Source organism: Pectinophora gossypiella, chromosome 19 (assembly GCF_024362695.1).
Source record: "Pectinophora gossypiella chromosome 19, ilPecGoss1.1, whole genome shotgun sequence".
NCBI lineage: Eukaryota > Metazoa > Arthropoda > Insecta > Lepidoptera > Gelechiidae > Pectinophora > Pectinophora gossypiella.
In genome coordinates, this window is record NC_065422.1 from 9,761,633 (window position 1) to 9,787,941 (window position 26,309).

Below are 26,309 nucleotides of genomic sequence, written 5' to 3' on the forward strand. Positions count from 1 at the left end.
ATGAATTGTTTTGTCGTCTCGTCTTTAGAGACAGTTTTTTTTAAATTTGGACTGGTTGTGCGCTCCAGGCTCTATGGCTGAGGGCAGCCGTGTTTCTCACCCAGTTCGAAACCTCTCGTGGGTAGGGGGGTATTGTAACGAAGCATTTCGGACCAACGAGCCTTGTAGCGACATCTTGTGGTTTCTTGCGATATAACGTTGTTTTATATTTTACCCGCAGGAAATCACAGATGGCGCTGCAGGGTTATCGATGGGCCCGAATATTTTTAATTATTTAATTTTCTTCAAAATTTGGTATATTAAAATTATCTGCAACATTTATTTTTGAAATATTATAATTATATTGTTTACATTTTTGGATCAAACAAGTCGATCGATTATTGTCGTTGATTCGGCGAATTTATGGTTTGGTAGATTTTTTCTAGTTTGGCAACTTTGTTCGTGGTTCTTGTGTCAGACTGACAGCTGGCTGAGCTGAGAGACAGGTTATGGAAAGTGGGGACGTCGCGAGAGCGCCGGAGACTCCACTGCCGTAACAATAATGTGGGCAAATTAAAAGCCACGATTTATCGGCGACATCAAGAGCCGATGTCTCGATTTAAATAAACAACTTAACCGAGATGGTGAGTCCTCGCAATTCTTCGTGCATATTTTTGCACCAACTTTGTGATAACCTCGAGGTCCTTGTTTTCAGCAACATCACTGAAATCCCATCGCCTAAGGTCCAGTGGGTGGGTTTAGGTTTCATCCGAGCGATGCCCAACTATCCCGGATGAACCTGTAAGTTATTTTCTTTGTTTTACACTCGTGAGTTGCCTTGCCACGCTGTCAGCTGAACCACATGCTAATCATTGCCATTCCTTGTTGCAGATGGGGTTTTCTTTAAGTTTTTGAGTTTTTAAAGTTTTTAAATTTTTGTTTTTCTTTAAGTTTTTAACGTTTTGAAGTTTTAACGTTTTTGCAAGTTTTTAACGTCGAACGTTTTGCAAGTTTTAATCTAAGAAGAAGTTTATGATTGGATCAGACTATTTCAACAAATTTTGTGAATGAAGATTGCTACTGTTTTCTTCTGCGTTTGCAAGTTATTTCAAGCTTCATTTCGGCGGAGCTTGCCTTGGTTGTTTGCACGTCGAAGCTTTCCTTTGTGCGGCGCGCATGTGGATGTGCCGTGCCTCTCCTTTTGTCAACACACCGGATAAGGCCCGGTGAAGGTCTGCGAGGTTGACCGGTGGACGTGCAGCCCGCCAGCTGCGTAACAGTTGGCCCGCTGCGCCGCCATCGTCCAGCACGCCCTGGCCTGAGCCGGCCTCAACTCATCACCTGTACGGTATTCCGGGACGCCTCAGGTAGGCCTGATAGTCAGAGGTCCTCGAGTAAGTGAGGTGCCTACAGGTGTACGGACAGTGTTTTTAAATATAGTGATATCCCATGGTTGTTACGGAGTGACAATTAACCTGACGGACCAAAGCGCGACCTGTCTCCCTCCATAGGGTGTTCACCTACCTATGGTTGTACTTGTTAATTAAATGTTATAAGAATATACATTGTATGGATTCAAAGGGAGTTTTCTTTGTCTCATGCTCACCGGTCTATAACATCTAGCTGTGCCCTTCAGGTAAACACCACTTTATAAATTTCTGAAACATATCTGCATTTTCATAACACCATTTCCTATTTACCTACCTTCCTATAAGGTAAGCAAAAATCTAGTGTTTCATCGTTACGAATTCTCTAACATCCTATATATTCAAATTCAAATTCAAAAATATCTTTATTCAGTAGGTAACATAGTTACACTGAATCGTCAATTTTTACATAACGAACGTCTCATCCGCCTAAAACTACTGCAGCTTCTCACAACCTGTATAGCCGGGGAAAAGAAGCTGCAAGAAAAACCTCGGCACAGGGCCCTAGACGTTCTTTAAAAAAATAAAAATAAACATAAAATATTGATATACAATTGAGTAATTTAGCTGCCTAATATCAGTTCTCAGACAGTTAATCCCATGCATTCATATCTTCTAAATAATCACTAACTTTATAGTAACCTTATTTGTAAAGTTTTTGTTTAACTACTGTCTTAAAGCAGTTGAAAGGCAAATTCTGAATGTCAATGGGAATCTTATTGTATTATATTATGAAGTATAGAAAGAATGATTGCGAATAAATGGTTTAGGTCTGGAATTCTAAAAAAATACTAGTTGTAAGAATGTATGAAGAATAATGAATGTATATAATGAGCTGTGACAAACAGACAAATAGAGTTCCACCATAAGTAAGGATTTTTTTTTCAACTAGGGGCACTATGAAGTAGTTAATGCCATCTGCGGCAAATCTAAAATAAGTTACGTCTAAAAAACATAGACTTGTACGATCTCGTGTGATTGCCGAATAGACCCACAGTTAAGTTGCACCATAGGTAACGAAAACGATTTCGAGGCAGTTCCCTCGCTTAGTAGGTCCCTATCTCACTAAGACACCATGGTGCCGTCACTGGCGGTCGCACCACTAAAAAAAAAGTCACGCCAACTTGCGTGTCCTAGTGAGATAAAGCGGCCTTAAGCCATCTGAGGAAAACCACGTCACCTCAAAATAAAATAAAAAAAAAGACATTTTTTTTGTATAAAACCACTCCACAGATTTTCGCATTGTGGACGAGATAAAATTCGAATAAATTAAACCTAAAGTGCACTTTGCCTACCCAGCGGGATGTATCAAAACCGAACAATCAGAACCGTATTTAAACAAAAAAAAAACGAAAAAAAAAAAACGGAAAATAATAACGATCAAAATCCAGCTGGATCCATTAGATCCAGTGAAATCCAGTTACGCCGCCATAGTTCGCAAGTTGAAAATTAAAATTCCATTAAGAGAAAAGCTTCAATTAGTAAAACAAACAGGGGACATTTCCGGAAACATTCCTCTTTTAGGAATCCGCATCGAAATTAGAAACCCTTTTTGTTCTCAAAGTACCCACAGTAACTGTTTGCTCATGCAGAATGTATGAACTGACTAATTGTTTTAAAAGGGTAGTTGGAATTTCACTGACGGACGAGTTTGGTTAAATACAGACAATTTAGAAGTTTGTAATGTACCTACGAATTTGTTGTGAATGGATTACAGTGTTAGAATTTGTGTTGGCTTCGTAATTTAGAAATAATTGGTGTTGTATACATTGTACACTGTAGATAAGATATATTATGTATTAATATTGTGCGGAACCCAACTATAATGATTTATGATTGGTTTGTTAAAAGGTGTACGCATTTTATAGCCATTCAAAAAAAAACGCGTTGAAATAAAATAAAATATAGGTACAGATAGAGACTATGTTTTTAAATAAAAAAAGACATGTGAGTACTTAGTTTGTCATCAGCAACCATGTACCTACTCATATTCTCTTTTTGTTCGGATATCTCACGAATTGGGAAGTATTCTAGGACAAAAATAAATTATAAAATTCTGATTACTAAATAAAGACAAATCTAAACTAAGAACATTTTATTTTTTCTATTTTTTGTTTTTTTTTTTAATCTTTTTTTTCTATTTAACTTATTTATGAATTTTTGTCATGAAAAACGCAATAATAAGTCCGACATTTTATTACATTTTTCTATGACATCACAGTGTGCATTTTCGTACAAATTCTCTAGTAATTTTGTGTTATGACGTTTAGTAAAAAGTAACCGAGTCGTGAGAATCTCGTTGAGAGTTGAAACTGATATTCATAGGTATCCTACCTGACATAAATACCTACTGATTTATTTTTCACCTCGGACACTTTATAAAAAAAAACCTTGTTTCACACAGACACTACACATTGACGTTATCGTACACGCACACCTGTGTGTGTGACATCTGACGCCATACGATTGGAGACTAAAGTAAGACCGAGGGGTAATCCTAGCTCAGCCGCTGGCGGGGAGCAGACAGTTACAGTTACAGTTAGTTCTATACGTAGTGTTATTCCGTATTATAAAATAGCAAGAATAGAATAGAAATTGTTTATTATAAAAGGACGCCACATACAAAGACAAGACAATAACATCACTTAAAATTTTTCACAAAACAATTACAAAAAACATAGGAGGATGTTCATTAGAATTATCATAACGTGGCGGTGGACGTCCTGAGATAAAAGGGCCTCACTCAGCACAAGTCGCGGCGTGAACCACGACGCTGGTTTATGTGGACCCTGTTGGGTGAGGCACGAACGTCGTGTTTCATAAATTTAATATGTGTTTATATTCGTACATAGATTAAATATAACCAAATTCTCTGCTATGGTAATACTTTTTACTAAGGACACAGCTAGCCATCCCAACCGTCTCTACATTAGCATAATTCTCTCATCTTTCATCCAACATCCTTTGCAGAATATTTTTAAACCGTCAGTAGAAAATATAAGAGCAAGATTTTAAAACCAAGCGCATTAGTACTTGTTTCCATTCATTTAGCAAGTTGTTCTGAACTAACTTTGTATGATATAAAATCTTGGTTTCTGCCACTGCAAATTCTCTGACAGCACATTGGTAAAATGTTAACAAACGCAGTAAAGTAGGTTACTAGCAAAGTTATTATCGAATTTATATTATGATGATGATGATCTCTCCGACCGATTTTGGCCATGGCGACCACTAAAACAAAAAAAAACTTCACCTTTTTTTTCTTTTTATATTATATAAAGCACACAGTGACGTCACAGAAAAACGTGATAAAATGTCAGATATATTATTACGTTGTTTTTTTAATAAATTCATATATGAGTTAAATAGAAAAAGAAAATGTTGTTGTCGGTTTTAGATCTGTCTTTATTCAGTAATCGGAATTTCATAATTTATCTTTGACCTAGGCTACTAGACAATTAGCCGCGTAACCGCCGCTGTTGTAAGAAGAGTAATTTGAAGGTAATTAACATACAAATAGATAATTGATATAACGGCCTCCGTGGTCCAGTGGTTGAGCGTTGTGCTCCCGATCCGGAGGTCCCGGGTTCGAATCCCGGTGGAATCAAATCACAAAAATCACATTGTGATCCCTAGTTTGTCCGAAAGTAAGATGATCCGTGCTTCGGAAGGCACGTTACGCTGTTGATCCCGATTACTACTTACTGATGTAAGTAAGTAGTCGTTACATGAGCCATGTCAGGGGCCTTTGGCGGCTCAATAGAAACCCTGATATTAGAATTGATGAGGTTGGTACTCCACCTCACAACTCACACAATAAAAGAAGAAGATTAGAATGAAATGTAGAGGCTGCTCTAATCTAAAGTAATCTTTATTGGGCTGGTTTTCCCTTCGCGGTCAGAAAGGTCAAACAGGCAGTCGCTTCTTTAAAAAAAGAAAAAATGCTAACGCGGTGGGAGATGATAATGAAATGTAGAGGATGTTTTGTCTATTTTTTCTTTGTCTATTTAGCTGTTGCACTGGTTGTATACATCCAGTGTTGGGTACGGAAAGAACCTGTCCACATGTGTTACAGTTTAATATTTCAGTTCTGCGAAAAATGTCGAATGTTCAACATTGTGAAGAAATACGAAGCATGGCGGTATGTAACGTTCAAAGGCGATTTTCTCTTCGTGGCAATAAACATTAAACATAACATAACGCTTGTATCCTCGAAGGAGTAGGCAGTGGTGGGATAGGGCATGAAGGAAACGATTATTATTTCTTTATTTTTGTTTATTTAAAAACGTTTTATAGTCTTCTACGTTTTCCTTTTTAAAAACAACCGTCCGCCATTTCCCTGTCATTCCGCAAACCCTGTCTTCTCTCTCGCTCACTCGTCGCTCTCTCTTTCACACACCTCTTAGGCAGTTGTTAGCAAATATGTTTTGAAAAATAATATATTATGCGCTCCCAGAACTTCATAGGAGCTTTAATTTTATAACACATTTCGGATTCATGTCTGATCTTATACTGAAATTATGATCTTCTTATATTAAACATTTGTTACATTTTATAACATATTTTTCATTCAAAATGAGCTCGCGTTTGATAAATTCCTACCTTGCTGACCGTTTCGCTACAAAAGTTGAAATGAATAGGGAATGGCACTGGGGCGTGTTACTTTATATTTGTTACGAGTTCAATACGAAAATTTTCCGCTGAATAACTTGTCCAGGCAAAATTACAGAATATGAACTGATACAATGCTGTTATAAAACGGTTACAACATGAATGTCAATAACAGGACACCATTGAGTTATTAATTTATCTTAAATGCAGTTCACATTAACACAGTTGGCTCAACCATTACAGAAGGCGATACGGCTCATCACCTGTCACGTTGTTGTAACAAAAAAGGCTCGGTGAGGCGTGGATCCAAACTTAAACAAATTCACTGGTTTAGAGCCCGAAGCAGTATTTGAATCAGTGATATATCTACAACATCTGCAATCCCAAGGAATATATATTTATAATTCAAGTAATATACTTCATAATTCGGCCGCTTACTATGGGTCTCGTGACGAGGCTCGGTGTCGCTCAGCGAGCAATGGAGAGAGCTATGCTCGGTATTTCCCTGCTCGATCGAATCAGAAATGAGGAGATCCGCAGGAGAACTAAAGTCACCGACATAGCTCGGAGAATTGCAAAGCTGAAGTGGCAGTGGGCAGGACACATAGCGAGGAGAACCGATGGCCGATGGGGCGGAAAGGTTCTGGAGTGGCGACCACGTGTCGGACGACGCTCAGTAGGTAGGCCCACTACAAGGTGGACCGACGATCTGGTGAAGGTCGCGGGAAGCCGCTGGATGCGGGCAGCGCAGGACCGATCGTCGTGGAGATCCTTGGGGGAGGCCTATGCCCAGCAGTGGGCGTCATACGGCTGATGATGATGATGATGATGACTTCATAATTTACAGTGCATATTTTTAAAGCAATTCTCGTTTCAAAGGACATACTTTTATAACCAATCTCTTCAGTGTTTAATTCCTCAATGTTTATACATTGCCTCGGGCGAGATACTCAAAAAGGAAATCCTTTTATGATTTTCTTTCAATTTAGATACGAGGTTATGCCCGGGGCTGTGGCTGAGTGGAAATTAGAATGTTCACTTGAAAATGTCGGTTCTATCCATGCTTGCTTCTTTGACTTTTATTACGCGTAAGCTTGTGTTTTGTACATAAAACTTTTGTAAGGATAAAACTACCTATTTCGTTGGTCCCGGTTACTTACTTACTTACTTAAGTTAGTAGTCGTTACATGAGCCATATCAGGGGTCTATGGCGGTTCAATAGCTACTCCGTCACCAGGGTTGATGGGGTTGGTAATCGACCTCGCAACCCACACGATAGAAGTGTTCTTAAAATTTGAGAATTCCCCATACTATTTAAGAATATATTTGAGTTAACAAATATTGTTTTGGTTATATTTTTTACACTATAACCCTTTGCGCAGCGTTTAACTGCAAAATCCTAGTCTTATATTTATTCCCTAAAGATTGGAAAGATGGAAACTTAGAAACACTTACATTAAATCAAAACTGCTTTTTTCCAACTGATGACTTTTCTTTTTCGTAACTCATCCTTCACTCATCCTACACTCCATGTTGCACGACATTTTATATAAATTTATCACGAATTGTAGGTGGAAAGTCAAGAAAAACTTTCAAAATTTGACCCCGTAGCACGGAATGAACACAATCAACCTACTTTTTTGTACAATTAAGTGATTTAAGTCTGCAATGTCCTTACCAAACAAAGCACAGTCTCTCAAAGTGATTTCGACAATGTACCCATCGGGAATCGAACCTGAACCTCCAGATCATGAACCCAACGCTCGAACTACTAGACCACGGAGGCTGTTGAGCTTTTCCTCAATCAACGGATATTGGCCCAGATCTGGTATATTAGACAGGCTAGACTATGTTACCCCTTCCCCGGCAAATTGTGTTACTACTACTAATATCCGGACTGACAGCGTTGAAAACCAGGTCCTCACAAGATGGACGTTTTAAAATTTCATGTTCGATATTTATCGTCCATTTAAATGCTGAAAAATAAAATACACACATACAATAAAATAAAGTAAACTGTTTTGTTTTTCTTGAATAATTTTTTCAAATACAAGTACTTACATAATACTTTTCTTTTTATTCTTGGATTTATATCACTTAGTGTTCTGATTTTTACTTTCATATTCAATTATTATTATTTTTTATATTTTTAATGTTTTTATATGTAATTTTCTTATTTATTTTTTTGATTTTGTTATACTTTTTTATGTTTTAATTGTAAAATGTAACTTGTAATGTAGGTATACTTAACTGGTTCCTTGCTTCGATCCTGACATACTTCTCTTCCTTTCTCCACATTCATCAATCGTTTCATACACTCACGCCGGTTCAGAGTAGATCGTACTGAACCTTTTCAAAGAACATTTCCAATTTGGTCAGGAATATTCAGCAATATATCTCTGCCTACACCTTTAGAGATACAGGCGTGATGCTATATTCTGTTGTTATATTTGATAATAACTTGCAAAAAGAAAGTTGAAAGTTGTTGTTTTACCACGAGGCATGGGAGGAGCTCGCTGATGATGGAGACCTGTGGAAGAAGCGTGTGCTCTATGGACGCGACACTCATGACCACACCTGGTTTGACACACTGGCGAGCAGGAGAATGAAACGCCATCAAACCGACAACAATCCACCAGTTGGAGACTTCTCCTGCAGAGTGTGCGGTAGAGTTTGCCGCTCTAGGATTGGCTTGCACAGCCATTAAAGAAAGTGCATTTCTTCGAGGCAATGACGTCATAACTCGTCTGAAACAGACGTATAAGGCCAATGATGATGATATTTTGGCACATAAGATATTTCTTATAAGAAGGCCCTAAAACCTCCTAGATCCGGCCCGAATACCTACTGGTCCACTTAACACCATATTATCTTGGATAATTGGAGGACGTTTACTCATACTCATACTCATACTCATTTATTCATAAAATTTTTAAATTTTACATGTCAAATGTCTACTTATAAACAACACCACCACCTAATTAATACGCTTATAGCTGCTATTTTGCTACAGCCAGGTCTGTATGACAATTTTATTTTGGCGCGAATTATATTGAGCGTTTCGACCAATAAACGATACGAATGTTATCTACGTAGATGGTCGTCAAACGGCTATTGGTCGAAGGCCTCGATATAATTCGCGCGCGCGCGGCGTGGTTATCGTACAGAGCTTACAGGTACAAGATTTTCTGCTCGATAACACTTTGTGAAGACCCAAAATATATTTTATTATAACTTGAATATAATATTTTTTCCTAGGTATTTTTTTCTAAAATAAATAGCCCTGATAGCCCAGTTGGAAGAACGCTTAACTCTCACTGTGAGTACACAGGTTCGAATCCACCACGGGCCTAAACGTGCTCAGCGGTGAAGGAAAACATCGTGAGGAAACCCACATACTCGAGAAATGCGTTTCGGAGGTACGTGACCTAAGCTATAGTGGGCTGGTTTTCCCTTCGCAGGTTGAAAGGTCAGACATCAATCAACAAAATAAGTAATTGAATTCACTTTGAAAGTGTAATAGTAATTTATGAAATTGCCTACATAATTTTATGAATTTTGTTTCGCGAAAATAACATAATCCTTTTTGAGCATAACCACTGAATCATAGGTCAAACAAAAATGCTTTCTCGAAAACAATTGCCTAATATAAATTATTTCAAAGACATATTCACATAATATATATGAACCTGTCAGAGAGATTTTCCTCGCATGTAATTTTCTACTTAGTCAGTAAATCCAGCAATTTGTATCGAGATCGGCAGAGCGACAAGTGACTTCTTCTTCTGTCGTGTGGGTTGTGAGGTGAATTACCAACCTCATCAACCCTGCTGTCAGGGTTACTATTGAACCGTCAAACGCCCCTGACATGGCTCATGTAACGACTACGTACTTACATCTGTAAGTAGTAACCAGGAACAGCTTAACGTGCCTTCCGAAGCACGGATCATCTCACTTTCGGGCAATCAGGTGATCAGCCTGTAATGTCCTAACCAAACTAGAGATCACAAAGTGATTTTTATGATATGTCCCCATCAGGATTTGAACCCGGGACCTCCGGATCGTGAGCCCAACGCTCAGACCACTGAACCACGGAGGCCGTTATAGGCCGACAAGTCATTAGAATCGCATCTTAGCTTATTCGATGTCTTATAGTTCGATGTCTGATTCTCTACCTTAAAGACATCTTATTACAAGCGGTAATGTTTCTCAACACGTCCTATTAGCCTGTAACTCTGTAACCCACCGTAAAGCGTTTATGGTTAGAACAGCTGTGTTAGAAACACAGATCATAGAATCAAGGGAGATATGCTATCAGTATAGTCCTCCTTGACGTATCCGACAACGGCGACCTCAGTCTCTTCTCTCGTGCGCTCGAATGTGACTGGCAAAGCCAAACTTTGTTCTGAAAACCCGGTCACATTGGAGGCAGAATAGCTGTCCATCCGAGTTGAAGGTGTAGCTATAGATGGGTTTGGGACGAACCTTGCGTGTTTGGCGTTTTTCGTTGAGCTCTTTCAGACGATTTTGCTCAAAGTTGGCCACCCCTGTTTTGACACAGTGACGCCACTTAGGTCTTAAAACAGCAAGGTCCTCCCAGCGTTCAGTGGAAATGTCGCAGGCGGTCAGGTTACGTTTCAAGACGTCCTTGTACCGCAGATATTGTCCCCCGCGTTTACGCTTCCCACTCGCTAGTTCGGAGTAGAAGACGAACTTTGGAAGTCTACAGTCATTAATACGGTGGACATGACCACTACTAGTGCTAAGTTATTAAAACGTTATTAGTACTAAGTTACTCGAGTCCGCATGTCGTCTGTTAACTCGAGTCGGCATGTGAAGCGGCCGCACTAGGACATTTCTGGCTGGACTACTACATCGATTTACTGGCCGTTCATTACGTAGTGACACAAGCGCTAGTTGTGGTTGCGCGATACGAAAGAAGCAATGAATGTCATCAAAAGTTTTATAATACGATCTTTGCCTCAGTGAAACATTTCGTTTTGAGCATATTTCAGTCCCACCGACTATGCTCCCGCGGCATCTTCGCTTTAAGAAGAACTCTGCGGTTAGAAGCCTCTGTTACCATCGCACGTAATGCAGTTACTGTATGAAAGCGTCTACCAAGGTATATAATAACGTTATTATTGGAGAACCTAGGTAAGACTTTGATGGGTTTCACATTCGATTTTGTTAAATATTGGTAATATTGTGAAAGAACTTTTGCAGTTGACTCGCTACTTAGCTGTTACTTCATAAAACTTTTCCCTTTTGACGTCTTCTTCTTCTATCGTGTGGGTTGTGAGGTGAATTACCAACCTCATCAACCCTGGTGTCAGGGTTACTACTGAGCCGCCAAAGGCCCCTGACATGACTCATATAACGACTACGTACTTACATCAGTAAGTAGTAACCGGGGACCAACGGCTTAACGTGCCTTCCGAAGCACGGATCGTCTTACTTTCGGACAATCAGGTGGTCAGCCTGTAATGTCTTAACCATACTAGGGACCACAAAGTAATTTTTGTGATATGTCCCCACCGGGAATCGAACCCAGGACCTTCGGATCGTGAGCCCAACGCTCAACCACTGAACCACGGAGGCCGTTAGGCCTTTTGACGTCACTTTTATTGAAGGTTTTTTCCAACGGAAAATTAGTGTGATCTTTTTATATATGTAAGATACTGTCCTATTGTCGGTTTCTCTCAGATGGCATTTACTTCTTGGAAGGAGTTCATAAATAGAACTTGCTACTAAGCGTTATCCCGTCTCCCACAGGGTCTTTCCCACGGCGTCAAATAAAAACAAGTACACTTTATTGCACAGAAATTAATTTTAACAATCAGATGAATACACTTCAACTTGGATCCGGGACCTTATTTTTGATGCTCGCCGTCAACTCACGTTTTAAAATATATACCCATTTCTCGCAGCACATCAGAACTTGTCATTTGCAAGATGAGACAGGTATATATTTGCGCACGCGAGTTGAGAGCAAACGATTAAAAAATAAAGCCCTTGGTTTTTACAGTAGCGACTTCCTATCTGGGAGGTTAAAAAGGCCTCATCCAAACTTTTCATCTAAACATGTAATATTGCAAACGAGTGTCAAAACATTTATTTGCATTGTGCACGTACTTTTATATGCGCCAATGTCAAATTGCAAGACTGCTTTTTTAGATGAATTGCTTCGATGTGGCATTTTAACCCCAGTGACCTTCTAAACTCCCCACCATACAGAATACTCCATCCCTCTGTCCCAAATATAGATCGATGAGGAAAGACCTACGTCACACCTCCGACACTTCATACAAAACACCAAGTTTTACACAGACACTACACATTGACGTCATCGTACACGCGCATCTGTGTGTGTGACGTCTGACGTTATATGATTGAAGACTAAACTATGTTCGAGGGGGGATGAGGTAAACCTAGCTCAGCCGCTGGTGGGGAGCGGAGATTTGCAGTTCTATACGTAGTTTTATTTCTTATTCTATAACTATGTCCAACAGTGGGACGCACATAAGCTATTTGCACAAACATCCAATTTCCCGCAAGTTTCATCCCAAAAGGGTTCGCAGTCATAAACTTTAATAACCGAATAACCATATTGAGTTAATTTATTAGGCGGAGCAATGACTGGAGTTTACGACATCGTAATTATTATAGAGATTTAAAAAGGTTCAGTGCAATTTGATTGCTTTGTGATTAGGTTAGAGTTCAAGTAAAATAATCATTTATATTAGTTCATTGTACATAGTGAAAATTTTTTTTTTAATTAAGTACTACTACATCAAATATAAAACATTAACAACTAAGACAATTACTAAAATTAAGATTTATAATTACAGTGTGCATAGCATCTACAAATAAAAACATGAAATTTTAATAGAGACGAAAGTAACTTATTTTTTTAAGACATTGCGATACTTAGCCAATGTATATGAGTGATCATGAGCGAAAAAAAAACTTAGGCGCGTCGTCACTCACACGAGAGTAGGGAATTCAATCCCAACTCGAGATCGCAAATTCGAGATCCCGCGGAATTGGAAATATCAATCCCGCGAGATCCCAAAATTTTCGGAATCTGTAAAGTTAAGATGGCTGAAAACGATGAATACTGCTTGTTCGTGATAGTGCGGTTAATAAAAAATATATTATTTTAGAGAGATAACAAAAACCTTTATTCTTCAAACTAAATAATTAAAGTCAAAACTCAAGAAAGGAGATTCGCCCAATCCCGTGAATATCGAATCTCGACATATTATGCTTCCGGATTGATGCCGAAAAATTAGACGAGATCTCACGAGATCGGGATCCCGCGACATCGGGATCCGCGACGTCGCGATGTTTCCGTCACGCCCCCGACTCGACTTCACCGCGCCCTACTACTACTTACCAGTATCGGCGTTATTTATTTATTATTTATTTATTTATTTATTTGTACACAATGAAACAGACACAAGAAACATACAAAGAAAACAGATAGTACAGGCAGGCGTTGTACGTAATAGGAAAACATTCCCGAGAAATGCATTTTCGGATATATGACCTAACCTGTATTGGGCTGGTTTTTCCTTCGCGGGTTGGAAGGCCAGACAAGCAGTCGCTTCTGTAAAAAACCGGACCTGTCAAATCTTCAGGCTAGTTAAGCGAAGCCATCGTAAAACTTGATAATGCAAGGGAGATGATGATGGTGATGAGTTCAGGAAAACTGGTATTTCAGGAAATACCTGTATAACAAATTAAGGTCTGGGAATTCTAGTTAGCTGCATCTTAGACGGCAGCTTCTAATTTATCCCGCGCGAATGATTTACCGTGGAAGCTAAAGCACGAAGCTTTAATTAAAATTGCTCGCCCCAGTCTTCCTTGAGGTTAAAAGGAAAATTTCCTAGTGGAAAATATTAAAGAAATGCCTGTTCACGCCTGGATTATGCCAAGCGCCTTTTTAACAATATTAGTAAGTATTTTAATTTAGAAAGTGACGAACATTATTAAGAATGGCCAAAACGGGCCTAGCCGCTCCGTTGAGTTATTACAACGGACTATGAAATTCGAAGTATTTTTAAAGCTTCCGTGGACCGATTTCATTTTAAAATACACGTTTAAAAACAAGAACTTGACTACGGAAAAACCACGCTCCTAAAGTATGAAACACGGAAAATTATTTCGGATAGTGATGTTTAGGTGATAGCCGTGGCCGCTTGCCATGGTAAGCAAACTATTAGGACAGATGATCATAACGACCACGGTGACCTAATCATTACTATTCGTTAAGTAAAAAAATCGGCATTGAGAGATCTACGCGGACTAAGGATCCCTTTCCACCAGAGATGTGCTATGCTACGATATGCTACGGATGCGTTTGATATTCACCAATCATATTCATTGGTGCACATAGCATAGCACCGGTGAAAACGGATTCAACTAAGATATGTTTTTTGTATGGAAGGATGCGTGCTATAGATGTGTGCTATGGATGCGTGCTATGGATGCGCGCTATGGATGCGTGCTGTGGATGCGTGCTGTGGATGCGTGCTGTGGATGCGCGCTGTGGATGCGTGCTGTGGATGCGTGCTGTGGATGCGTGCTATGGATGCGTGCTATGGATGCGTGCTATGGATGCGTGCTATGGATGCGTGCTATGGATGCGTGCTATGGATGCGTGCTATGGATGCGTGCTGTGGATGCGTACCCGCCGCTTCCCTACTATCGTTACGTAGCATAGCTCGTAGCACAGCTACTTTGCGGAGGCGCATCTTTGCAGCGCATCTTCCTCGCACAGCTACATAGCTTAGTATTGGTGGAAAGGGTCACATAGTTTCGTAGCGCAGCTTATACATCGCAGCATAGCTGTATAGCACATCTCTCGTGGAAAGGCACCCTTAGACAAGCGGAACACCAGTAGTAAAAATAAAAATAATACTTTAACTATAACTTATATGCTGTTTTGAATTCCATGATAGCCTTGCCCTGTTCGGAGAACGGGGGATTTGCAAGCGGGAGTTCGAATCCCGGCACGATCTCTAAACCACGGAATTCGACTTTATGAGTTTGAACTCCTGTTTGGATCATAGATAGATAATGGTATTTATTCCTGTAAACACCATCTAATTTTATTTTAAGTTATATCTGTCATTTTCTTATCCGCCGAAAAGAAAAGGGACGGGTTATCGACAAGCATAGAATTTGTGGAACACACGTCAATTTTAAGTACTGGAAAAGAGTGGGTGTACTTATTAATTATACCATATATCTTTGCCTACCCTTTTGGAGATACAAGCGTGATGCTATTATTATTATTATTTGTATGTCGTTTCCATATCTCGGGCCTACGGAGTCCCGGACTTTTGGAAGGCGTGCGTGAGGCCGAAGCCAACACGTAGAGGCCCCTTAAGACAGTTTAATCTAAATGTGGTGTGACACCAACCGGCGATTATCCCTGTATGCACTATGGGAGTGCACCCAAAGACAATTTCGTGTAGGACTATTGCTATTTTTATTACGCTATGTTATGCTGCTTTTATTTTCCTTTAGCTAGAAGTTTCGTAGTAAAACGAAATAGATTTCAATAGATTTTCCGGTAGTAAAAAGTTTGTCTTCGTACGTTTTCTTATTCAAGAAAATAAAATCGTGTTGCTTTCTTGAAGCCATCCAAATCCATGCACTAGTTTAATTAAATTGTTGGTAGTAAAACTTGGAATGTTCTAGACGTCACAGATTTTATCTCATGACAATCAAATTAAATAAACTAAAGTAAATAAGACGATCCGTGCTTCGGAAGGCACGTTAATCCGTCGTTCCCGGTTGCTATTTACTGATGTAAGTGAGTAATAGTTACATGAGCTATGTCAGGAGCTTTTGGCGGCTCAATCGTGACCCTGACACCAGGGTTGATGAGGCTGGTATTCCACCTCACAACCCACACGATAAGAAGAAGAAGAACTGACTAACTAATAATTAGTTAACTAACTAATTAACTATTTGTTAAGGATCTTTCAAGGAGTATTATCGGAGCTTCGGGGGCTGGTATTTATTTTTGGCAAAGAATAATTCTGGCAATTCAGAGAGGCAATGCTGCCAGCCTGCTAGGCACCTTGCCTCGATGTGACGTATTGGAGGAAGTGTTTTATTTATAATATTTGTGTTAGTTTTTTTTAATAGACCAATAAATATTTTTTTAATAATTAATAATTAAGTATTTTCGTTGACGTTACTTCAGCACAATATCCCAGGAAGAGGAAATAACTGAAAACCAGCGCTGGATGGTGCCGTGGCATGGCTCTATCACATCACAAGCTGAGCTGTTTCCTTTGCCCGTATTCATAATAATAATCGTAATTACCTAATTCGTAAGGAAAATTTAATCTGTCACTAGCAATATTTTTTTTTTATTTTTATTCTTAAGTATTTTAAGCTTTATTTTCGTTCGCGGATTTGAAAACTCTACTGGCGTCCAACTTTTAGTGACAATTTATTTCAGATATATTTTTTTTAATAATTTGCCTGCTGTTTCTGTCTATTATTGTTTTTTTAAAGAGAGTTTGGTATCCCCGCTGAATACAGTTTTTTTTTATTTAAATTGTATTGTGTCAACATAAACACATACATACATAAACTCACGCCCGTTATCATCCCTAATGGGGTGGGCAGAGCCACAAGTAATCAAAGACAACTTGCAGCCACTGTTGATACGATGTCTTAAGCTGGATATGATGAACTTTATGGTGATTAGGGATCAGCCTATCGCCCATAACATTGCATTGCATTGTTGCATTGTGTCAACATCCCTCTAAAAACAGTCTCAGGCCTGTTGTCTTAAATTTTGTACTGGGTGAAGACCTCAGCGCTCCTCATTTGTCCGGCCAAGTAGTTAATGCCATCTGCGGCGAATTTACATTCACTTGTTCATTTTAAGTCACGTCAAAAAAAAACTATACTACAACTGGGCAATTACACAATATTGGCAAAAATATTACCTAACAATCTCTATCTACAAAGTCATTAACGCCCCATAAATTAATAAAAAGTACTTCCATTCATTACTCTGTGCTAACCTACATTCATGAGACGATTGGCAAGCGTCACACGTTCAGCTAATAATTTAAGAATCCTCTTAAATGGGAAGTTATTATTGAAATTACGGTGTGTTAGAAGAAAGGCCTTCCTCCACTGCGATCGTGCGTGTGACATGTGCTAGATGACGCGACCCTCCCACATAAGCACAGAGTACTGAATAGAAACAGATACTAACATTTTTATTATAAGTATTTTATTTTATAACTCGACTAAGATACTAATCTTAGACTCATTAAGATTAGTATCTTAGTCGAGTTATAAAGTAAAGTATGGCGTGAATTTATGTATACCTCTCTTCTGGGTTAGTACCCAGCTAATGAAAAAAGTCAATTAAAAAAGTACGCCCTGCTTAATTTACATCAATACATAAATTCACGCCCTAAAAAAGGACATATACATCATAATCATTCAGAAGACAACCAGTAGTTGGTAGTACTTATAGTAGTTCTTACAGTTCCATACTGTTACAAAGGACACAATCCAGTTACATGTTTTTGCAAGTCCAGTAGATAAACAGCTGAATGTTTTGATGTTTTTTACTCCATAATTCGACTAACCGACCATCTACTGCATAATTTTTTAACTGATTTATAGGTATGCGATAGACTCCTGACATTATGTATTCATTCATGTCAGCATTTTTGTACGCGTTTTTTTTTTGTCATAATTACGTAGAACAATTAATATAAAAGTAGGTAATTTTGAGATTAAAATGTGCTGGAAAAACTATGTCAAAGGTTTTTCCACAATTCTTTAATGATAAAAATCCCAACAGAATTAAACAATGTGTCATTGATGATTTAAAGCATTTAATGGGTGGTCATTTATTAATTATAGGCGCCTTAAATAGAGCAATTTCATAATTAAGACGGTAACTAATCACTTTATTGTTCGTTGATGAATTCTAAAAGCGTGTTGGTAACTATGTAGCAACAATAGATTAGTTCTAAGACTCATAACTCGAGGTATCGAGCGATTAAGACGTTGTTCATATTAATAGACTGAGGTTTGTATAATGGCCCAGTTAATGGCCTTAATCCTTTATACCCTATTGTTCCCGATACTATTGTTAGGACCATAATATAATATTTTAATTATTTAAATAACAAGAGAAGTGTTTGCACCTTTTTTTTTTTGACGTGACTTATTGTAGATTTGCCGCAGATGGCATTAACTACTTGGCTGGACAAATGGGGAGCGCTGAAGGCTCTCACCCGGTACAACGTTTAAGACAACAGGCCTGAGGGTGCCCAGTTGGGCGCGAACCTCGGCTCAGGGCGTCGTCTGAGAGGAAAAATATTTGAAAGAATTAATCGACCCTATTGGGTCGATAGCGATAAGCGCTGAATGAGGGAAATCGTCGACCACGCCGGCGGGGTCGATATCGGGGACCTGAAGTGTTTGGTGTTGCGAGCTGATTGGCTGCCTCTATGGCTAGAGTAATCGGGTCGTCGGGATCGTATATTACGTCCTTCAGACGCCGATACTTTTCAGAGTGTTTGCACCGTTGCTACGTCGGAATTACGTCGTTTTACATCGACATAATATCACACGTTGTGTTGCGATGTCGTTCCTCACTAAACGTATGGTATGTCGCTAATAACGATATTTAAGGGTCGGAAAGCTGGCACAAAAAAACTAAAGCCGGGTTAGAAAGCGACCCCGGAACAAACAAAATGAATGTGTAAAAAAATATAAATATTGAAATAGGTACTTTTATCTATATATTCAGGTTATTGAATTAGGTTACTCGAGAATTTATCGCGAACAAGTCTATTAATATTAATAGTTGCCAATAGCGATAGTTTAAAACAACATTAATGTAATTATTCCCCAAAACGTGCCAATCAGACCCAACCAAACTTTACAATACGAAATGGCTCAGGTTAGATGCCCATTCGTCCTTCAATCTTAAACAATAGATTGGCCCATTGTCACAACAAAACCCATAAATCTAAGTTAGAAGGTGTACATGCTTGAATAGGCTTGGTTCAGTATTAATTAAGGCTCGGTGTAAACGGGCCACCAACCACAGCCAATGGTGGCTTTCGAGCTTATTTTTGGCATAATTTATTGAAGATTTGCAGCAAACGGGATTGGAGTTCGGGTTTGTATACAAAAAAGGACTCCCATATCCTTCCATAAGTCTATCTGACGCGGTAAAATAATAATAATAATAATAAAAAAGTTTATTTAGGTAAAATCTACGACACACATATACATTACAAAAAACTACAAAAAAATATCCATTTTAGGGCTTCGTATTAAAAGTACGAGCGAGAAGTTAAGAGGAGCTTAGTGGCGCAGCGGTAAATGCGCTCGGTCTGCAATTGTTGAAGTTAAGCAACCTTCGCAAAGACCGCATGGGTTACCACAAAAATAAAAGTTTTCATCTTGAGCTCATCCGTGCTTCGGAAGGCACGTTAATCCGTTGGTCCCGGCTGCATTAGCAGTCGTTTATAACCATCAATCCGCACTAGACCCGCGTGATGGTTTAAGGCCCGATCTCCTTATCCATCCATAGGCCTGTGCCCCATCAGTGAGGATATTAATGGGCTGATGATGATGATGATGATTAAAAGTACTCTTCCCACTATGTTAGTTGTTGCGCTCGCGAGTTCGTACTAGTATTTCTGTGTGTGTATATATAACTGTTCTAGATTTATTATTGACAACGATTGTAAAAACACTTAAAATGTTGTTTTCAACGGCGCGGCGGCTTGGCCGTTTTTAATGTGCTGCCTCAATGCGGGTTAGACAGCGAAATATTAAAAAAAGAAAGATAAATTGAAAATTCCACGTGGGAATAAAGACACAGTTAAAAATCGTTTTATGTTTAAAAGTTTCTGGAACATACCAAAATAAATATTGAAGTGTGGTTTGATTACCTACACAAAAGAAATAGTAGAATTAAATAAGCGAGTAAATGATAACATCGTGCAGCATTTTTCATACTGAAAAACTACTACTACCACCACATACTACTAATTTACCACGTACTACTTTTAAGTGATGCGGGGCGGAAGGCAAGAGAAACCACTGCCCTATTTTTCCCTAAAAAGTAGCATGGAAAATATTAACATATGACATGAAAAAAAAAACAAGAATATAATATTATCGTCAATTGTGAGCTGAATCCCGTGTAGCTGAAAAAAATGTATTATTAATTCAACACAAGAGATTGCCTGCGTGATGCGTGAGTTGCTCATAGGTACATAATTAGATGTGAATTATTAATAATTACGTCTGAATTTTAGATTGAGGCTTCAGCTGTGGGGCATAATGAATAAGCTATTTAATTAATTAATTTATTTATTTATTTGTTCATATAAAGTACAGTACAGTGCAATACAATGTTTCATAGGCTAATAACATAATTATTTATAATAGGTAAGGTATAAGCCTCTGCAACCGAACTAGGTGAAACCTGTATCTCAGCATGCAGCGCCTGTTCCCAACGGATAATAACAACTTAGCTAAATAAATTGTCCCTATTTAGTACATACTTGTTTAGGTATATAACAATAAACAAAAAAAATAATTCAAGTTATATAATTATTTTAAAAAATATATTGCGTTTTCTGTTCTTCATTACTCTATGTTAATCTACGTCCTCGCAAAGCTATGTTATCCTTGGTTGGATTGCGTGTTGACTTTTTTATCGTTATCGCGTTTAACTAGGAAATAAATAGTAGAGAAAATTGAAGATTCTGTCGGTGGACACGGTATGAAGAAAACAAATGCGTTCAGCTGCTTATCAACAGGCGCGTCAATCTATCAATCAATAATTATTTATTGCACAAAACATATACAAAGGACATATACATACGAATAAAAATAAGCACAATAGGCGGCCTTATTGCTAAACAGCAATTTCAGCCAGGGCGCATCTGCAATAACTAAGGAATCGTGTTCTCTTCAAATACATGGATTTAAGTAATGAAATATAATATTGTGATGTTCGTGCGTCACCCAACAGGGTCCACGTAATATCAGCGTCGTGGTTCACGCCGCGACTTGTGCTGAGTGAGGCCCTTTTATCTCTGGACGTCCACCACCACCTTATGGTCATTTTGACAATCATCCGTCTTGCTTTTTTGTAATTGTTTTAGTGGAAATTTGATATGATGTTGTTGTCTTTTTTTTGTGTGTGGCGCCCTTTTGGGTGAATGTCAAAATGTGTCAAGTTTGGTGGCGAACTGTCATATAATTTTTTCGTGAAAATTTGGGGAAATTGGAAAAATTGGGAATTGAAAATTTCCTTTTTCATGTCGGAACCGAGGATCCTTTTGGATCTTTTTCATGTCGACTCGGAACCCAATTTTTCACGAAAAAATAATATGAAATTTCGCCACTAAACTTGAAATTTTGAGATTCACCCTTTTATAATAAACTATTTCTATTCTATTCTAATTCCACTTACTGCTGTCCTGGCGCACTACATTTGGATGTGTGTAAATAAATTTCATAGGAACGTAGAGATGTACGTGCATTTAATGAAGAGAAAGGGCTAAAATGAATAAAACAACAGATCTAACTTCTTCCGGAGGTCTGATGGACTACATTTTTTTTGGACGTGACTTATTGTAGATTTGCCGCAGATGGCATTAACTACTTGGCCGGACAAATGGGGAGCGCTGAAGGCTCTCACCCGGTACAAAGTTTAAAACAACAGGCCTGAGGGTGCCTAGTTGGGCGCGAACCTCGGCTCAGGGCATCGTCTAAGAGGAAAAATATTTGAAAGAATTAATCGACCCTAGTGGGTCGATAGCGATAGCGCTGATTGAGGTATAGACGGACTTCCGAAGACGAAATTATAGCTCGAATAGGAAGAATGTGTGTGTTCTCGAACGTCGACCTAAATCTACCAGCATAAAACATCCCATGTCTTTTCAAAGAAAATGACCATAAACCAACCGATGGCCAGTAACTATACTTACCGAAGTTTTTCTTGCAGCTTCTTTTCCACTGCTATCAGGTTGTGAGGAGACGTTTGTTACGTGAAAAATTACTATGCAAAGTGTAATTATGTTACTTACAGCAACAACAACAACATAAGCAGCCTATATACGTCCCACTGCTGGGCACAGGCCCTCCAACCTCCCCTCAATCAACCGGAGGGGGTATGGAGCATACTCCACCAAGCTGCTCCAATGTGAGTTGGTGGAGGTGTTTTTACGGCTAATAGCCGGGACCAACGGCTTAACGTGCCCTCCGAAGCACTATGAACTATGAACTACGAACTATGAACTATGAGAACTATGTTACTTACTGAATAAAAATATTTTTGAATTTTGTGTTTTGAATAATATAAGTAAGTACTTATCACAGTACTTGTTCCTATATGCGCTTGTAAATATTGTTTTCATGGTATATGAGTAAGTAAAAAGAATCCTTATACAAATCTGGCCAGGTTATTAAAATTTGAATACCGAACATTATTGCAATTTGAATTTCGAATAATTCATTGTTCCCGAAATTTCTAAGGTAAAAACCCCAATGGCTTATCTAAAACGATACCATTTTAAGGGGAAGTTTAATTTCTTTTGTCCATTTTAATAATGGCTATTAAGGTTCCCAGAACGCTTAGGTACTTAGGAAACAATCGGAAAACAATTAATAATGTGACGAGGTGATTATTGGAAGATTAGTATAAAAGGTAAATGTAGCAGTTTTTGGCATCATTTCCAGTTGTGTTCTTGGAGAGTTAGTACCTACATCATGAAATTCGTGGTAAGTACTAATTTTTTAGTGACTTTTGCGTTTTCTCAATTCAGTTTAGATTTTGCAGTCAAAATGTGTGATTCAAAGTGATTCGGTTTTGTATAGTGTTTTTAAAAAAGTGAAATGTTTGTAACTTTTAATTCATTGCTTCGATATTGTCAAGATAAATTAAGTGAAAATTTAAAAAACCGGAATGAAGTTACTTTAAGGTTGTTAAAGAAAATTCGTAATTTTCTTGTCATATACGTATTTTGTTTCTGGTGATCAAACTGATATTAATATATGAAGTGCCAAAGTCAGTGAAGTAAAATATAGTGAACATTTAAAATGAAGTGAACTTCATTCAAGGCAAAAGAGTGCAGCGGGCTATAGTAAAGTTTCCCAAACGTTTGTAAATCCATCCTCTAGCTTGTAAAAGTCAACATTCAAAAGTTACAAACAATTTAAAGTGGTTTTTTCATAAAAGAAAATATAATACACTTGATCAGTTAAAATATTTACAATGAAACAGTCTATATGACATGGCTTCATAATTCATTATCATAAGTTTATTCAGTTCTTGGTCACTTCTCACTGAGTTCCTTAGCAATAGTAGTGCCTCTGTTTGCTCCTTGATAAGTTTCAAATTCTGCCTCAAATAGGAGTAATAGGAGCTCGGTGGCGCAGCGGTTAACGCGCTCGGTCTGCGATTGTTGAAGTTAAGCGACTTTCGCAAAGGCCGGTCATAGGATGGGTGACCACAGAAAAAAAAAGTTTTCATCTCGAGCTCCTCCGTGCTTCGGAAGGCACGTTAAGTCGTTGGTCCCGGCTGCATCAGCAGTCGTTAATAACCACCAATCCGCACTGGGCCCGCGTGGTGGTTTAAGGCCCGATCTCCCTATCCATCCATAGGGAAGGCCCGTGATGATGAAGTTTATTACCAGTTCTTGGTCACTTCTCACTGAGTTCTTTAGCAATAGTTTTGAGTGCCTCTGTTTGCTCCTTGATAAGTTTCAAATTCTGCCTCAAATAGGAGTAATAGGTTTCTTAATCTCAATGACAAAATCGGAGTGACTCTGAGTTACCTCTAAAATATTTTTTTTTCTATCATAGGTTTTGACCATCGCCGCTCTGGCAGTAGCTGTTCAGGCAAAACCCTTCGGCCCTATGATGGGTATGATGGGCGGTATGGGAGGTATGGGGTCTGGTGGATACATGGGAGGTTCAAACTTCGGCTCAGGAGGTGGTGGCGGATACAACAATGGTGGCTACGGAATGGGAGGCAGCCAAGGAGGCTTCAGTACTGGCCATCAAGATTCTAGTTTTAGCCAGGTGAGTTTACGTCAAACATTAAAAAGAAATAAATAGCTGCAATATTACAATAGAGAGTTTCTGGCAACATTATCAAGAATATTGTTTAGCACAATTCCAAGTAACGAGAGACTTTCCAAGCTACGTTCTTCAAAATCAATATTGATGGCACTGTACAGTTTTTTCTTCGTTTAACCTTCTAATTTCATGGATAACAGACATGTGAATCTTTCATCTTTGTTTTTGGGTGTAAATGATGAAACATTTTTATTACACCCAGGCACAATTACATCTGCCACCCATTATTATTCTAATCAAAAAATAGAGAAGCAATATAGGTAGCAACATTATTCTATACATGACGTCATCCAAATATCAATCCTCGAATATTTTATTACAACCTCCGTGGTCTAGTGGTTAGAGCGTTAGGCTCACGACCTGGAGGTCCGGGTTCGATTCCCGATGGGGACATGGCCGAAATCACTTTGTGAGACTGTCCTTTGTTTGGTAAGGACTTTTCAGGCTTGAATCACCTGATTGTCCGTAAAAGTAAGATGATTCCGTACTTCGGAGGGCACGTTAAGCCGTTGGTCCCGGCTATTAGCCGTAAAAACACCTCCACCAACCCGCAGTGGAGCAGCGTGGTGGAGTATGCTCCATACCTCCCTCCGGTTGATTGAGGGGAGGCCTGTGCCCAGCAGTGGGACGTATAGGCAGTTTATGAATATTTTATTATGCTTCTGCCATTACATTGTATTTTGGAATAATTATGTACCCGAGTATTGGGAAAATAGTTAAGTATCATTTTTAAACTGAACAACGCCATCTACATTGTTTTTAGTGAACATATCTTGGAAAATCCCTCATTGCGACTGTAATTCCAAAATGCATAGCACGGTTATTATGGTAACGTCACATCAAAATATATCTTTATTAATTTACGATTTCGCTTGGTGTTTTCTGTTAGTATGTTACTTCTCTTTCTGCACATTTCTAAATCTTCAATAATAATGCACATTTTTATAGTTTCTGGAGTAGTTTTCAAGTTAATTTTCCTTCTCATAATTTTGATTTTATTTTAAGGATGACACTTTATTGTCACTTTCCATTCAGTATTCCTTTCAGCTGTCACTTCCACTCTTCTTTCAAACGCTTTGCTCAGTTCTAGATCACGAATATTAATGGTTTTTTTTAATTACAGATCACCAATGCTCACACATCATCAGGCCACGCGACTGGAGGCGGATCCAACTTTGGTATGGGCGGTGGTGGACAATCAGGCTTTGGTCAATATGGCCAGGGTGGCAGCCAATTCGGAGCTGGAGGAGGTGGCTTCAACAACGGCTTCTACGGTTGAAGATGAAAAAGATTTGTACCAATGAATTGTGATGATTATGCGGTTTCGTTGACGGAATAAATTATTTATTTTTTACCTTTATTTTTTTGGTTTTATTCAGAATTTTCTGAGTGTTTTAAATAAAACATTTAATGTACCAAAACACTACATGATACAAAATTTGACTAAATAACACAAATAGAAGCAAACACGTACATTACACTCACTCTCATAATTAGCGGTAGACAAACAATAGCCAAAACATTAGAAGGGGAACACAATTTTGCGCAAAAATCAATAACATTTTTTACAAAACGACAAATTCTCTTTTTTTCGTATTTTTTTAAGTAACTTATATGGCATTAATTGCTTGGCCAGACAAGTAGGAAGCGCTGAGGTTACTCAGCCGGTACTGTTTGAATTGTTCTATAGGATTTCTCTCTATATTTAAGCGCTTTTGTCGGTGGATTAATCACCATTCCTCTCTTCTTCCCGCCAAATCCTTCACCTCCTGATACGACCCGACCTGCACCTTCTTAGAATATAGGTAGCAAACAATTCTATACATAATGCGACCCAAACATCAGGCAACAAAAGAAGTAGTTACCTACCCATCCTAAATTCTGAATTCCATCCGTAATTACCATTTCGCACACAATAAGTGATATTCCCGTTATCTAGCAATCCCACACATTTGAAATTAAACGGAACGGGCCTATTATAGGCTGCCTTCACAATATTACAATGGAAGCCATTGTGAACGGCTTAAGCTCACACTTGGCACATAGATATCTGAGGGGAAAGGTTGTCACTTGGCACAGATCCGATACGCCCTTATAAAAAACTTACAAAACGTATGTTCT

The 26,309-nt window shown here is 38.6% G+C and overlaps 1 protein-coding gene across 1 annotated transcript; it reads left to right on the forward strand.

Annotated features, from left to right (window-relative positions):
• Nucleotides 1-22,797: 22,797 nt before the first annotated feature.
• LOC126375738 (keratin, type II cytoskeletal 1-like) lies at nucleotides 22,798-25,514 on the forward strand. The gene is made up of 3 exons (XM_050022837.1): nucleotides 22,798-22,829; nucleotides 23,913-24,131; nucleotides 25,312-25,514. The coding sequence occupies exons 1-3, from the start codon at nucleotides 22,818-22,820 to the stop codon at nucleotides 25,465-25,467; spliced, it is 387 nt and encodes a 128-aa protein (XP_049878794.1). The 5' UTR covers nucleotides 22,798-22,817; the 3' UTR covers nucleotides 25,468-25,514.
• Nucleotides 25,515-26,309: the final 795 nt, after the last annotated feature.